Source organism: Trichechus manatus, unplaced genomic scaffold, assembly GCF_000243295.1.
Source record: "Trichechus manatus latirostris isolate Lorelei unplaced genomic scaffold, TriManLat1.0 scaffold00026, whole genome shotgun sequence".
NCBI classification, from domain to species: domain Eukaryota; kingdom Metazoa; phylum Chordata; class Mammalia; order Sirenia; family Trichechidae; genus Trichechus; species Trichechus manatus.
In genome coordinates, this window is record NW_004443962.1 from 8,333,826 (window position 1) to 8,350,835 (window position 17,010).

General features: G+C 44.1%; 1 protein-coding gene across 1 annotated transcript in view; it reads right to left on the reverse strand.

Annotated features, from left to right (window-relative positions):
- KALRN (kalirin RhoGEF kinase) overlaps positions 1 to 17,010 on the reverse strand; it is a 789,193-nt gene that overhangs the window by 533,825 nt on the left and 238,358 nt on the right. The window contains exon 3 of the mRNA XM_023728788.1: positions 16,518 to 16,632. Coding sequence (XP_023584556.1) covers positions 16,518 to 16,632 — 115 coding nt within the window. The remainder of the gene's footprint in view (positions 1 to 16,517; positions 16,633 to 17,010) is intronic.

Sequence of the window (17,010 nt, forward strand, 5' to 3'; positions counted from 1 at the left end):
AAAAAAAAATGGTCCTCCAAGCTCAAGAAGGGAGAGTGTTAACATGTTGTGGGGTTGTTAACCAATGTCATAAAACAATATGTGTACTGACTGTTTAATGAGAAACTATTCTGTAAACCTTCACCTAAAGTACAATAAAAAAACTAAAAAAAAAAAAAAAAAACGTGTTGTTATAATCACTGCTCATAAAACCGTGAGAAGTAGACCAAAGATGGAGTCCAGATTCTAAGGCCGGTGACCTGTAACCACAACAGTGCCTCAGGCATGCCAGCCAGAAGACAAAGGGAGCTTTTCTAACACGGCGAGAAAGAGAAAACTGATGGGACCCCAGAGAGGCTGCAACAGTGCAGCTGGGTGCAGCCCCAACTCTGGGTGCTGCACCCACCTGGACAAGCTGACGCTGGCCAGGAGGCAGGGCAGGGACCTCGCTTGCTCGCTCCAATCCCTGTTGCCACCACCACTCTTTCTGCATCTCCACCACTCTCCCCTCATCTCATGGGTTCCCCCACTCTCCAGCTAGGCTCTGGTTTCCTGGCAGGGCAGGTGGAATTCTCCTTCATAAACCACACATTTCCTCTACGAAACAGCCTTTGCTCAAAACTCGCCTGTGCACACCTCTCCTCCTCTAGAAACATTTGCTTTCTTGAATGCTCAGTGCTATTTGCCTGTAGCACACATAGCCATGTGCACAAACATACCCACCAACACAGACACCTTCACTCAAAAGGTGTCTTTAAGCCCTCACACAAAGCCACCCACCAGGCCGTGCCCAGGGGCTTCATTTCCATCAGGAAACACAGGTGGCCCTCACCCTCAGCCCGCTTTCCTTCCACCTGACACCCGGGCAAAGGGGACTGATAAAGTTCTCGTGTTTTGTGAGGAGGAAAAGCCCCATGATGGCTTGGACACTAGTGGGAACCTGGGAGCAGCAAGAGAGGTCTGGGAGAGCCAGGCGGAGGAGGAAGGGATGGAGGAAAATATTTCAGAAATGTTTGGAACTTGAAACTAAACAGGAAGGGTCAGCACCAAAGGCTCCGGGTCTTTGCTGAAAATCAGAACTAAATAGGTTGCTCGCACCCACAGCTGGCTCAGCAGCTCTGAGAGCTCGTGTGTGAGCAGAAGAATCCCTCTGGCCATGATGACAGGGAGGGCCTGGCCCTGGGTGCACACTGCTCTGGGGGCCACCTGCCATCAGCATTGTCTCCCACAGGCTCTGTCTACGTCAGAGGGCAGTGCAGGCTTGCAGCAAGTCCAGGACTGGCTCCCTGGCCCCAGCAACACCACCAGCCAGCTGGGTGGCCCTGGGAACCTCACCACACCTCTCTGGACAGCATTCCGCCCCTTTAAAATGAAGAGGTTGGCCTGGCTGACCTCTGTGATCCCTTCTTGCCCTAAGCTCCAGGATTCTATCCATCTACTTCCTCTAAAGTGCCCCTGGTGGTGCAGTTGTTAAGAGCTCAGCTGCTAAGCAAAAGGTCGGCAGTTCGAATCCACCATCCGCTCCTTGGAAACCCTATAGGGCAGTTCTACTCTGTCCTATAGGACCGCTATGAGTCAGAATCGACTTGACAGCAAAGAGTACTTCCTTTAAAATCCAGGTCAAACTTTACCTCCAATCATCATCTCCGATTAATTCCAATTAACTGGTGCACTTGTTTGAGTGTTGCCTTGAAAACATTTAGTTTCTGTCAACCCTGGAACCTCAACCAGACTTCATGCCTTCCTGATGGCAAGAACTGGGTCTCCTCTTGTTAATCTGCAAGTCTGGGGACAGTTCGAAAAACGCAAAGGATTATCTGATCATTCTCTCTAACTTAAGTGTGTACCTAGGAACTAAACGATGGTTCTGTGTATCCCCAGGCACCTAAATCAGATCGATCTGGGCTGATACGCAGTTGTCTTAATGGAACACTCCATTACTAGCAGGACAGAGTGAGCATAAGGAGTGCTTCTAGCCTTCTTCCTCCAAGTCCAAAACAGGGAGTTTTGTATGAGTCCCAGCCTGAAAAGGAAAACATCCTGTGACCTAAGGAAAGATGAGTCTGGAGGTGAGAGGACATTCTCTTCCTGAGCAGGGCGTCGGGGTAGAGGGCGTCACAGTACTAAGTTCAGACCTTACCTCAGGCACTGGGCCAAGAGGAGTTTCTGCGCAAAACCTGGCACGTGAACTACTAGTGATGGGAACAGATAAAATTCCAGCTCAGGACAGAACAGTCTGAGAAAGGAGAAGGAGAAAAACGCATCCATTTTAGAGTTTTGAGCAGTTGTCAAACCAAGGCTGGTCCTCACTTGACCTAGAACAAGTCGGGTGGGGAGTGGAGGGAGGCTCTGGGAGAAGAGGGATGAGGAGCAGGACATCAGGGCGCACTCTGGGTTATGTCAGTAATTATCTGGAAGGGTATTTGTCCTAGCTGAGTCACCATGGCTGACAAAGTGCTGAGTTCCAGGAGAAACAGGGCTGGCTGTCACACTGGCTTAATTCAGCAACAGGAACACACCTCCTCAGTGAGACAGTCCATTCCTACTTCCCTCACATACGCCTCCACGTTCCATCCTCCAGCAGGGGGCGCTGCCTCCCTCTCTGCCACAAAGCCAGTAGGCCCACACCTTGTAGGTATGGCCCCTTAAGGAGGAAAGAGGACATGGTGGAGAAGGAGACCTGGGTTTGGCCTCAGTGGCTTCATGTCTGAAAGAGACCCCAGCATTGGCCCTGAGGAGTTTGGGGTGGGTGGGGCAGGTGAGACACCATCCTTTCCCCTTAAGAAGCTCCCGGTCTACTTGAATTCAGCTTACTGCTCTACAAATTCCGGGGCAAGAACAAGACCCACCATTCCTGCCGTCAAGAGGTTTTCAATCTATCAAGGAGAAAACCTTGTGGACCATATGAACTTGTAGAAGACATAGTATGGAACCCATCACCACTATGAGTTTCCTAGAGTCAAAAATCTTTTTCAAATTTTGTTGAAATTATTTGTTCTGCTTAGGTGAAGCTAGAATTTTAAGAAAGCAATTCTGAAGAAATCTTTCTTATAGAAAGCAATCCAAGAAGAGATGAGATGGTGTAGATCAGGCGAGGAGGGAGGCATATTTTTCTTTTTGTAAAAGCTACAGTGGCAAACTGGTACAGAAATTTTCTGCAAATGGCAAGTGTATTCATAGGGTTATAGTCTCAGCAACAAAAAGCCCCAGGTAGTGATGTTTTTCTTGTTCTCACTTTCCATGTTCAGAGAAATAAAATGGTGTCTGAAAGGGAAAGTCTGAAAAGACAAATTAAGGTTTTTATTTTCAATGTTTGTAGCTGATGAAAACCAGTGAGGGAGACAGTGGAAGTTCCAAGAGATAAGTCTGCTTGGGGCACTCTGACTTTTAAATCTACCTCAGACTGAAGACACACCAGTAGAAAGGGTTTTTTAAAAAAAAAAAAAAAATTCTAAAGAAAGATTTGATTTTATGAAAGAAATTTAAGAATTGGTATAAAGGAACTGAACAGACATTTCACCAAGGAGGATATTCAAATAGCCAACAACCCCATGAAAAGATACTCAAGGTCATCAGCCATTCCAAACCCAAAAACCAAACCCACTGCTGCCAAGTGGATTCCAACTCATAGCAACCCTACAGGACAGAGTTGAACTGTCCCACAGGGTTTCCAAGGCTGTAAATCTTTACAGAAACACACTGCCACATCTTTCTCCCACTGAGCAGCTGGTGGTTCAAACCGCTGACCTTTTGGTCAAATCAAAACCACAGTGAGATACCACCTCACTCCCATTAGAATGGCAATGATCAAAAAATGGAAAATACTAGGTGATGGTGAGGTTGCAGAGAAACAGGAACCCTCATCCATTGCTGGTGGGATTGTAAGTTGGTACAGCCACTGTGAAAAACAATTTGGTGGTTCCTCAAAATGTTGAACATAGAACTACCATATGACCCAGCAATTCCACTCTCAGCTATATACCCAGAAGACCTGAAAGCAGTGACACAGACAGACACACGTACACCGATGTTCACTGCAGCACTATTCACAGCAGTTGAAAGGTAGGAACAACCTAAATGCCCATCAACTGATGAATGAACAAAATGTGGTATATCCATACAATGGAATATTACTCAGTCATAAAGAGGAGTGAAGTACCGATGCTTGCCACAACGTGGATGAATCTAGAGGATACTATGCCGAGTGAGACAAGTCATACACAAAAGGACAAATACTGTAACATGTTATGTATACGAAATAAGCAAATACATAGAAACCGAAAGTAATTAGTGGTTACCAAGGGCAAGGAGGTTGGGAAAAGTGGGGGCTTTTGCTTAAAACGCATTGAATGGAATGCATATTAACGGTGGCGGGATAAGTTGGAAAAAGACAGCAGAATGCTTGCACAACTTGAAGAATGCAATCAATGTCATTAAAGGGCATATGGAGAAATTGATGAAATGTTGCATCACTATAAAAAAAAGACTTGATGTAGACATACCACATTATTTAGGCATTTATTTATTTTTTTTTCTAAAAATAACATCATTATATAATTCCCAGTTTAAACTAACAATTATTGTATACCTAGGCTAAAAATATTTACCAACACTATTCCATTTAACATTTACTATATACCTCTGAGAAAGGCCATACTTAACCCACTTTGTAGCTGAGGAAAAATAAGCATTGCTTAGTTATTATTTAAGTTTCAGTGTTTCTACACAATTTAAAAAATTAAAGCCTGAAAAATTGAAGGCTTAATGAGGAGCAAGCAGAATATTACCATTTGGAGCCTCAGACAAAATCCACCTATATCTTCTTGGGCAACAGAGCTGAGGTACTCTACCACTTGGTGGCAGCATACGTAAATTACCAGAAGTGTATATAATAAAGGCAGTCTCTCTATAAAACAGATGCATCATATCATGAAGTGTTCATATCCAATATATGTCTAAAAACACGTTGTTGTTATCAACTGCTGTCAGGTTGATTCTGACTCATGGCAACCCCATGTGTGCACAGTAGAACTGCTCCTACATAGGGTTTCCAAAGCTGTGATCTTTTGGAAGCGGATCTCCAGTTCTGTCTTCTGAGGCACTGCGGGTAGGTTCGAACCGCCAACCTTTCGGCTAGTAGTAGAGTGCTTAACCGTTTGAGCCACCTAGGGATTCCTTCTAAAAACATACGTAACTTCAAACATCAGGGAGGGGCACGTAAGACCTGACCGGTTACAGCTGAAGAGAGAAATACAAAACATGCGGGAAATGATCACTCAGTGGGGGACAGAGAAACAGACCCAAATCTGGAACCCATCAAGGAAAAAGCACATCCTCTTCTTCAATGCTAGGCTGTCTCTCCAGAACCTATATTCAGGGAACAACTCATTTTCAACATTCCAGCCAAATTAATCTCAGTTAAATTTAAGTCATCTTGATCCCCTAGCATGAATTCCAGAAAACCTGCATTGAAACTTATTCCATCTGACCGTTTGAATCAAAGTGATACCAGAAACTTCAGCTTCCTAATCAGCCTGGTGAGCTAGAGCCTCCAGGAGCCTAAAAAAGATATTACATAACCACACTTAAGCTTTAGAGGCCCATTCAATATTGTTTCCCAGAGACAAACACGAAAGGAGGCCTAACTTTCCCTGTGGAAGGCAGCGAAGTACCCAGTTCAGATGAGCACAGAGGAAGTTCACAACCATTTTGAGCCAAGACAGAAACACTTCTAGAGGTGAAACTAAAGAATCACCAAGGACAAAAAACAAGTAAGCTCTTTCTAGATTGCCCATCAAGGAGCCTCGGTGGTGCAGTGGTTAAAGCACTCAGCTGCTAATCGAAAGGTCAGTGGTTCGAACCCACCAGCCACTCTGTGGGAGAAAGATGTGGCAGTACGCACCTGTAAAGATTTACAGTCTTGGAAACCCTATGGGGCAGTTCTATTCTGTCCTACAGGGTAGCTATGAGTTGGAATCGACTCAGTCTCAATGGGTTTGATCTGGTTTGGCAGACTGCATATCAGATCAGAACTTTAATGGTGGTCTCACTAAGGGGCGTATTAGTTGAGGAAAGTAAGAAGAATCCTAGCTTCGGAGACCCCAGCGGGCCAGCCCTGTGACCAATTCCTGTACCCTTTTCAAGGCCAGAATCAAGTTTAGGTGCTAATATATGGCCCTAAATTAGGGTTTCTTGATGATGATAATAACAATGTTTGCACTGTGGGGCCTGCGCAATGGTGAACAAATTAAATCTGGGGGACATGTAAAGAATTGGAAGTCTAAGGCAAGACATACTGGGAGTATAAATTGGGAAACTTTGGGAAAGCAATTTGGCAATATATTTTACCAGTTCAAAAAAAAAAAAGAAAGTCCATGATCATCAACAATCTATTCCAAAGAAAGCATCTAAAATAGGTTTATACACAAAAGATGTTTACTCTGATTTATTTATAATAGTAAAGTTTTGGAAATGGCTTAGATGTCTAATGATAGGCTTAATTTAAACACAGTATGTCCCAAGACAACAGTATTATGTATTAACAGTTTTTAATATTATGGAAATATTCTTATGGTATAATGCCAAGTGGAAAGAAGCAAAATTGAATAGACAATATGATTCAATTTTTAAAAGTTCTAAAGAAAAAATACTTGAAGGAAATATGTCAATATATCAATTATTATTATCGCTAGATGGTGGAGTTACAAGATTTTGTTTTCAAATTTTTTATACTTGTCTGTATTTATTTTCTACAAGAAGGAAATATTTTCTTCTAATAAAAAAGTCAAGATTTTGTCACTGTATTAGGCATTATATATTCATTCATTCAGTATTTATTATGAGCCTACTAAGTGTTATGGACCCCTCTGCTATTACTACTATAACTACTACCTCTAATCCTAACCTTAAGCTTAACCCAAACGCTAACTTTGACAAAGCAGTGCTAGACACAATGAAGAACAAATGACAAAACAAGGTTTCAGACACTTAAGCAAGGCAAGGGGAAGACACTACCTGTGTGCTAAGTCCTGGGCTAAGCACCTTCTGTGGGTTATCTCATTAATTCTTACCACCATTCTGTTCAGTAGCATCTTTATGACTATTTTCCAGATAAGGAAATTTGTCAGGAAGCATGCATTTTTCCTCCCAGGGAGGAAGGTTAATTCTTCCTGGGCTAGAATCCCCTACAGAATTCCCAGGCAGCAGTATCCTCCTTGAGCCCACTCCTTTCTTCTCTACTAGCCCACAGTTCCACTTCCACCAAAGTCAATGGCAACGCCCAAAGTCCTTTGTAAGGTTACAAACTGAAGACACAGGTGAAGAAGGAACAACACCCCTACCCATTAGGAATCCCTTTGTCCAATGCTGAGTCCTTGATTTATCACCTAAAGGCAATTACTGGTTCCTGGAATAACCAGGGTTACTTCTCATAGTTACCTCATGACCAAATATTTTCCACCTCTGATTGCCCGGTTATTGTTCTCCAGGGAATCACAAATGCTCATCTCTATGCATATCAGGCATCATGGCTGGCCTTTCCTCACCCTCCCCACAACCTGTCCCTTTTCACAGTGTTTCCATGAGACCCTCCCTCTAGGACCTCAGCCCCATCAGTACTGTGTAGGCAGAGACGCAGACCCTGCCAAGCCCCACAACGGTGGCATGGTCATGGAAGTGAACCCAACCTCAACATGCATATTAGCTAACCTGAGCTCTAACTAATTCTAGGATTGTGCTTCTGATGCCAGAGCGATGCAGAGGATAAAACCAGGCAGGCAGCTGAGTAAAGGAAACATCTCAGACCCCGAAAAAATGGAACAGGACGACCATTCCTAGGATAGAGTAGGGACCACACCATCAATCCAGGCTTTGCATCAGGGTTCCTGCTACAGACAGTCTTGAACTCTTCTCTTTAAATAGTTTCTATGATCTTAAGTGGTCTTGCATTTTCACCACATCCCTTGGTGTAATTTGGTAACTAAATCACAGCTGACTATCATCCACAGATGAGCATAACTAAGCAGAGTTTACTTGTCTAAAACTGAGCACAAACACCTAGGGGAGGAAATCTGGAGCTCCCCGCCCCACCTCCATTGTCCTGAACAACCACAGCCCCCCGAGCTGTCACTGGCAGCAGAAGCCAAGGGTTGGGGCAATCAACCTTCACACTTAGATTCCAAAGAGAACCTTACAGAAAACAGGTTTGATGCCCACCATCGTCCCTGCCCAGCATCATTACATCCATCTCATCTCCTTACCACCTTTTTCCACTGGCCCTGTGTTCCATTTAATCCTTAGTCCATCCTTCAAGAGTGTACCTTTAACTCTCCAAATCTGCCTCCTGAATTCCATCACCACTGCCACTCTCTTTGCTCTGACTTCCTCATCTGTTTGGCAGGTAAAACTCCGCCTCTGGAACTAGAATGTTTGGGTCCAAATCATACTGGTTGTGTTCCCATAGGCAAGTTACCTAACCTCTCTGAGTTTCAGTTTCCTCATCTGTAAAACAGGAATAATAATAGTACTCATTTCATAGTGCTGTAAGGATTCAGTTAACCCATGTAAAAAACTTAGAACACTGCCTGGAACTGAGTAAGTGATCCATAAATGCTAGCTGTTATTATTATTACCTTTAACCTACATTATTGCAACTGCTTCTTCATTCCCTAGCCTTTTCCTCCATCCCATCCTCCACTCAGCTGTAGAGAGGGTCTTCTAAAACGTAACATCATCAGTTCTCCTGCTGAAAATCTCTTAAAAGACTCTTCACTGCCTATCAGTAAAACTTCTGAACTGGACTCATGCAATCCTTGCTTACCTTTCTACTCCACCCCCTGCCTCTCTCCCCAGAGACTCCATGCTCATACCACCCTGAGTTTCTGGAACTTAATTTAACCTGAACACCCTCTGCTCTCACCATCTCCCTGGGCCTTTACCTGAGCCCTTCACTCTGCCTGGACCACCCCTTGTACTTCTGGAAAAATCCTCTTAATCCTTCCAACCTTTGCTCGGAGAACGTCTCCCTAATGAGGTCTCCCATTCCCAGTCTACAAGGATCCCAGATGCTCTACATGCTGTGTGTCCATAGACAACTCACTCCTCCACTTCAACACTCACCCTAGGCTGCTACCAGTATCTATTCACACGCCTGCCTGCCCCAAGCCCTGAGACCATTGGAAGGAGACACCAACGAATGTCTGCTGAATCTACTGTGTGTCCGGCACTGTTTAAGGACTTTACATCCTCTATATTATTTAATATTGATCACTAACAAATTGAGAAAATTTTCACTTGTTCTTTGATATCAATATTAATTATGATGTCTCTTCTAAAGTACTGCAAAAAAAATCATTATCGAGTTTCCCTAACTCAGTTAACTAACAGAACATCTCAAGAGACACCTAGGTACCATGTCTCTTCTAGTAATAGTTTGGTTATGAGCCCTCAGAGTTGAAAGTTAAGCTTCTTTTTCACTCAGAATTACATTTGAAGATTCATCCTTGTTGCATATCACAGTAGTTCAGAAAAGTTAGTCACATAAAACTACATATGGTATGATACCATTTTTATAAAACTTAAAAACAAGCAAGGCTAAACAATACATTATTTATGAAAACGTGGTAAACAATACAAAAAAGCAAACGAAGGATAAACACACAACTCAAGATAGCAGTTATTTCTGGGGGAAGCAGGGGACATAGGATTGGGGAGCAGCCACAGGGCCACTGAGGGCAGAGAGGATGTTCTACTTCTTAAGCTGGGGCGTGGGCTCCCAGGTGTTCATTTTATTATTATGCTTCATAACTTAAATATACATTATATCTATTCCTTCGTCTGTAGCAAATATTGCTATTTATGCATGCATGCATGTAAATATGTAGATTTATGTTATTATTATTAAGCTCCTTTAGGGGACAGGCTAACAACCATTGGGTGCCTGGGTACTGCAGAAACAGTGCTAGATGATTTCTTCCCAATACCCTTGTAGAGATGGATATTCTTTTACCAAATTAAAAATCAGGATATTAGCCTTAGAAATGTTGAGTAATACGTCCAAGGTCTCACCCAGTGCCAAAGATCTTCCATTTGCCCCTCTGGATTCATTATTCATCTTCTCTCCACTCCCCAGTGCCGTGGGAGGCTGATCCACAAGGGCTGTGCATCAGTGGGTGCCCTCATCCTCTGAACTCAGGCTGCATCCAGCCAATGGCAAACCCCAGCAGGAGATCAGAGGGCAGGAGGAGAGTGAAGGAGGGTATCAATCCCCGTCACCCTACCTCATGGAGCCACCATGAGTTGGTGGCCTCTCTCACCGAAGGTCACAGCTCCTGTCAGGTGGCCTTCACACAGCTACCCTCTCCCTTCGGATTCTAGGAACTGCCCCTCCCCCTGTCTGTTCAGGCCCAGAAGTGGTAACAGCTCCCCTCCCTGCTGTTTCTAGCCCTAGGATACCTCGGGAATCCAAACCTCACTGATTTCTCTGTTCCCTGCCCAGGTGTTTGTAAATTGTTCAAATTACCAGGCTGAGTGGCCATGTGCTTGCTAACTGAGAAGTGGTGGAGCCAGGATCTGAACCCCAGTGTCTCCTATCTATACTAAGATGCCTTTCAACACTTTGCTGTAAGATTCTGTACATCCCTAAAGAAGGTGATTACTAACAGTGGTAGCTACTGTTGTGATTTTATGTGTCTTAGCAGCAGAGTAGAACACTATTTGTTCTTCAGGGCTTGTGTTACATACAGTGATCAATAGGGACACTTAACTGGTAATGCTGAGAAATTTGTGTAAAATCTGGAAACTGTAATAGAAATTACAGACCCTCTATATAGAACCAATAAAATAAATTAAAAATGGATCTAAAAAGGTATAAATTTTAGGAAAGTGTAAATTATAACCACATGACCTCAATGTTCTCATTGGTCCTATTTTCTGGACCTTCCATCCCCTTGGTTCCTTCCCTTATTCCCCACATCATGCTTTAATTGATGACCCCGGAACAAACGGCAGGGCTCCAACAACACATCTCAGCAGGCCCTTACAACAAAACACATTTGAGGATGACAGCTGGGATAGCTCAGGCTCTCTCATGCTGAAAACAGTGGCAGAAACCCTTGCAGTTTTTACCTCCACTTCTTTTAACTGTCTTTCTGGCTCTCTCTGCTTATATCCTGGTGATGCTGCACAAAGACAATGCTGGCTATAAGCCCAATTTCTCTTTTGCTGAAATCAGTGGAAAAAGAGCAAATGTTATTAAATAATGAGGCAGGAATATTGGCACCTTGGTTTGACTGGCATTACAGAATAACCCATCCTAATTTCTTGTCATCTTTCTTCAATATGACACCTGCGTTCCTCACCGGAACACTCAGCACCTCAGCAGCACTGCTAAGAGCAGAGTTAAGTGGCAAATACATCAAAGGGGTTAACAACTGGTACCCTTAGGAACCACAGAAAGATGATCGTGATAAAGCAGAATAACAAGACGAAGAAGAGGAATTCAGTGCAATAAAAATAAGTCAGGATTTCTTTACTAGACATGTTGTTGCTGTTAGCTGCCATTGAGCTGGCCCTTGATACGTGGAGACCCCACGCACAATGGAACAAAATACTGCCCAGTCCTGTGCCATCCCGTGATTGGTTGTGGATCAGACCTTTGTAATCCATAGGGTTTTCACTGGCTGATTTTTGGAAGTAGATCACCAGGCCTTTCTTCCTAGTCTGTCTTAGTCTGAAAGCTCTGCTGAAACCTGTTCAGCATTATACCCACACACAAGGCTCCACTGACAGACAAGTGGTGGATACTCATGAGGTGCATTGGCCAGGAATCAAACCTGGGTCTCCCACATGGAAGGCGAGAATTCTACCACTGAACTACCATTGCCCCCTTAAAAGATGTATATGGTCAAGCATATGGTCCATTCTCAATAATTACTGGGTAGACTGTCCACATTGTAGGCTATGCCTAGGCAACTGTTTACTTGCAAATTGGATTTTCTATTCTGTCTCAATTTCTAGGGACATTCATCAATTGATCGTATCTGATATTTCCTTTCCACTCCTTTCATGTAAAGTAACTATAAGCAGATAACAGGTCCGAGAGACAAAAAAGTTAGTTAACTATATGATGGATGACAGTCAGGAAAGATAACATGAGAACTAAGATCCCTACCCAGGACCGGCTTTAACAGTAGGCACTCAATGAATATTTGTTGAATTGAGTAAATGGCATTGTTAGGAAACTGAATTAGAAGACTTCTAAGGTCTTCATAATAAGACTATAGAAAGTCTGAGTGGACCCAGGATATGGATGGCCAGATTTATCAGGAGCAAGACAGAGAAGCTGGAAGAGACACATGTCAGGCAGAGTTGAATCCCAAGAGGAACTCAGGCACTGTTGTAAACTGTCATACCCTAGAATGACCCTTGGCCTCAGGTGGTACCCACAAAATTCCCACCTACAGCCCAAAGGGACAGGAAAACAGCTGTCTTAAGATTTAAGATGTAGACCATTGGACAATGTTTGAAGTGAAATTCAAAGTCTTACTTACGGATCATTGGAAAAGGTGGGTATGTTGTTGGGGGTGGTAAATACCCTTTTTTTGGGTCCTGGATTTTACAGTGTATGTTTTTTCCAATGTAATAGAAGCATAGAATTCAGGGCAGGAAAGATTATATTAGAAGTTATCTAATCCAGCCTCCATCCCAGGGGAGGAATTCTTTTACAGCATCCCTAACATGAAGCTCACTTTCTCCAGAGGCAGCAACAGTACTGCTGGACAGCTCCCACGCAGGCTGTTCATTCTTTCTTCGCTTAGGAGTCCTGATCTCTCCAACTTCTACCCATTGATGCATCAGAGCCAGTGTCTGCTCCCTCTTCTTAGGGGCAGCTGTCCTAACATGTGAAGGCAGGAATCACTCCTGCCAGTAAACATCTCTCATTCCTTCAAGTGCAGAGACACGATTTGTGGATCCTTCAACGTGTTGATCACTGTCCCCTAACAGCACTCTAACCGGTCACTGTAGTTCTTAAAATGTTGCTGGCAGAGTTGAAGGTTGCAGACTTGAATGCTGCGGTCCAGACATGGCTGACTTGCACAGAGGATAGTGGGACTATCTCTTCCTATTCATTTCTAAATTATCACAACCATCTGTTTCATCATCTGTTCTAGAATGGTGCCAAGAACAGCCATCAAACTGACTGGTTCCTTAGGTTCTGGGATCCTCTTTCATCACTTGTCCTTACTTCCTGTCTTCTGCAAGCTGGTTCATCGCCAATGCCACCAGCACGGTCATATCTGTCTGCCCTTTACTGCCACTGGCTGGCAGGTATACCCAGGTTTTCCCTAACTCCCTCAAAATGTCTGTTCCTGCTCACCATGAATCCTCAATCTACCTGGCAGACTATCTGTTAAATAAAAAATGAAAAAATGCATAAATAAATGAATGTCAAATGTCACCTACAAACTCAGTCACACCAGTCTGTGGAACAGACTTCAGTTCCAACAAGACCCTGTCTTCTTAGCATTCTGGGCCGCGATTCAGAATAAATAATGTATTCTCATCAGTACCACTACCAGTTGCCCTTGAGTCAATTCCAACTCATGGCAAACCCATGTGTGTCAGAGTATAACTGTGCTCCACAGGGTTTTGAATGGCTGATTGTTTGGCAGTAGATGGCTAGGCCTTTCTTCTGAGAAGCCTCTGGAGGGACCTAAACCTCCAACCTTTGAGTTGGCAGCCGAGCGTGTTAACCATTCACAAAACCCAGAGACTCATCAGCAGTATCATCGACCTAATCTATCTGCCTACTTTTAAAATTTCCCCTCTTTTCCAAAGTCATGACTAAGCAGAAGAGCAGAAAATACCATCTGGTTAGCTAAGTCCTTCAGCTTCCCTCCCTAAACTTCATTGTCTTTCGAACAATTCTGTTCCAGATTTTGTTTCCAACAGTCATCATGTGCGGACTTGTGGCTAACAGAGTTGGGAGGTGACCAGCGGGCATGATTCACTGGTACACTCTGCAGCCTGCCAGGCCCTCGCTCTCCTGGTGAACACGAGCCCCTCGGGAGGCAGGAAGGGAGCAGGCACCACAGAACAATTCCTCCCACTGAGGGTGGCAACAAGATTCTTCCTCCCACCTGCCAGCACCTCTGAATAACTTCTCAGAATGTAGTCCTTGTGACCACCCTCCGAGAAGCGAACAATCTGCATCTAATATGTTCCTTCAGTTGATAACAAATTGTTTCTCCTTTTTCAGCCTCTCTTAGGTTTCATTTTCCTTCACCCCATCAGGAATCTTTTCTTTTTAAATTGTTTCCAATCTGTTTTGTCTCAATCTTTGCTTAACACATCAGAATGAAGAGAGATATTCTTTCAACTCTTTCCCCTTATGTTCCAAAGAAACGATGATTGTATGTCAGCTACGGGTATGTGATGAACACACCAGAGAGAAAAACGTACCCTTCATATCTCCTGGGATCCCAATTTCTTCTGGCTCTAAAAGAACTGAAAGTCCATTATAGGTCCCCATGAAAACTTCCCTTGTAAATTGCTTTAGAAAATGTCTGGTTTTATACCTGTTAGTAGTGTACTAGAGAAAGGTGCTATTAAAAACTGCTTAGCCCTAGATGACTGAACTGCTAAATGACCTAGATCAATCATAGGTTGTTTAGTCTATCTCCTTGCCTGTGGGACAGATGGGAATATTTCTTCTATATAAAGATCTCTAGGAAAGAAAAAAAAAAAGCTTCTGTTGTATTCTACAGTCCGATGTCTCATGCACTCACAGTTTAGAGATTCTTCTTCGGATGTAACTTAAGACCTTTTATCTTTTTTCCGGTCCCCAGTGGATATAATAAAGAAAAGAAGAGACACTATTTGACGCCTATTTGTTCACAGCCTTCTGCCTGGAGCTTTTCAGGGCTCCCCATCCCATTCAACATCTTCCCAAGCATTTGATGACTGCTCTTAAAATCCCCTTTACCACCTGCCCATCACCATCCATCAATCCCTTTATATTTGTCCTCTCTGTAGCTCTCTGAAGTGTTGAGCTTGGCTCACTCAACACCTGCTTCAAAAACTTAATCAGCATGTTCAAAAATTATCCAAGGTCTCCCAGCAAAGGAAGAGTTGAATGCATGGTTCCTCTCTCTAATTTGCTAATTCTCCTATCTGCACAGAAATGGGATGCATGGAGATAAGATGAAGGTTCAGAAAGCACAAGGCACCACTTCTCATCTGCTGCCCCCAGACACTGCCCCCATCAGACACAGCAGGCTCTCACTCCATTAAGTGACACAGAGTGGACTCCTCTCTGGCCAAGAGTTAGGATGGGGAGAAAGCCCTGAAGAAGGAGTCAGGAGGGCTGAGTTCTAGGCCAGGCTCTGCCACCGACCCCCTGTGAGCAGCTCGTGTCCTGTATTGGCCCTGTGTCCCAAGCAGAAGGTCCCTGGGTGGCACAAATGGTTTGTGCTGGACTAATAACCTAAAGGTTGGTGGCTTGAAACCACCCAGCCCCACCACATAAGAAAGACCTAGCGACCTGCTTCTGTAAAGATTACAGCCAAGAAAACCCTATGGAGCAGTTCTACTCTGTCACACACGGGGTCATCATAAGTTGGAATTGACTTCTTGGCAACAGGTTTGGTTTTGGTTTGGTCCCAGCAGAGCATTAAGCCTGTCTGCCTGCGTTACCTCTAAGGGCTTTTTCAACTCTCACATTCTGTGATCCTCTGGCTAGGCAAAGGCTTCTTCTTCCCTTTCTCAAAAGATATACACCATGTCCTTGCTCTGTCTTCTACCACCTACCTCCTGCAGCAGTAAGTACCACCTAGACCAGCGTTGCTCAACATCTTTTCATTACATCTCCTCTCCCCCTGAAAGACCCTCTTGTAGACATGTTTTCTCTAATTGCCCCCAATGACATTTTAATAGGACGAGTATACTATATACATGTTTATGTACCATATGTATACCTGTGCTTTATACAGAAAAGGGTAAGATTTTCATTCCCCTGGAAGCAATTTTCACCTTCTTGGGGGCAATCTATAATCCTTGTTGAGAATGTATGAGCTACAGTGAGCCAAGGGCTGCTTCTTGCTGAGTTATTTGCCCCAAACTCCAAAAGCCACAAATATATTTACAAGCCAGAGGCTGTGAAAATAATCTGTTACACAAGTCAGCATGGAATAGCCCAGAGCTCCCATACCCCTAAGGTAAAGCAGCTTCCCATCCCTCTCCCTCGGCCACACTGTCTCCTGTTCCAGGCCCGGTACTGGTCCTTTGAGCCTGGGATGTCACCTCTGCCCACAGTTCCCACTTCCAGCCCCTGCCCCATTCATGTGAATTGCAGCAGTAACAATGGGAATGATGGGAATGAGGCGAACAATGGGTGATGATTTTCCAGGAATAATTAGAATCTACTCCAAAGGCAGAAACAGCCTGGGCCCCTGGCAGGGATGGAAGCTCATTCCAACTCACTTGCATCAGCCCAGCTCTCCTCCTCCCTTCCCGCCGCGGGACATTTCCCCTCACTTTACCTTGGCACGCTGGCCAAATACGTCACAAGCTTCCGCAGGTCTTCCTGTCTTATTCTGTCATGATTGCTGCGAGCAGGAAAGGTCAGGATGGGCCCGCCTCGCTTATCACGGCCCCCTGCAGAGAGGAAGAGGAGGGAGTTTAAGGAAACCAGCCAGAAAGTCTGCCCTAGAAGAAAAAGAGTTCCATTTAAGTGCTGGATGTAACAGGCAGAAATGTGGTGCCCAGAAGCACAGAGGACAAGGGCATAGGATTTGGACGCAGACAACATGTGTGGCCTTAGGCAAGTTTTATGACTTCTCTGAACCCTCAGCTGCAAAATGAGGATGAAAACAGTAGTGGCCACTTTGCAAGGCTTATTACAAGGACTCAGAATTTCATGGGGGAGTACTTTGAGAAGTTCTCTAAAAATGTTAGATGATAATGAAAGTAGGGGGTAATTGCTCTTATTAAGAAAACAAGCTGGTTGAAAGGGTTACATTCCTTGGAAATTTA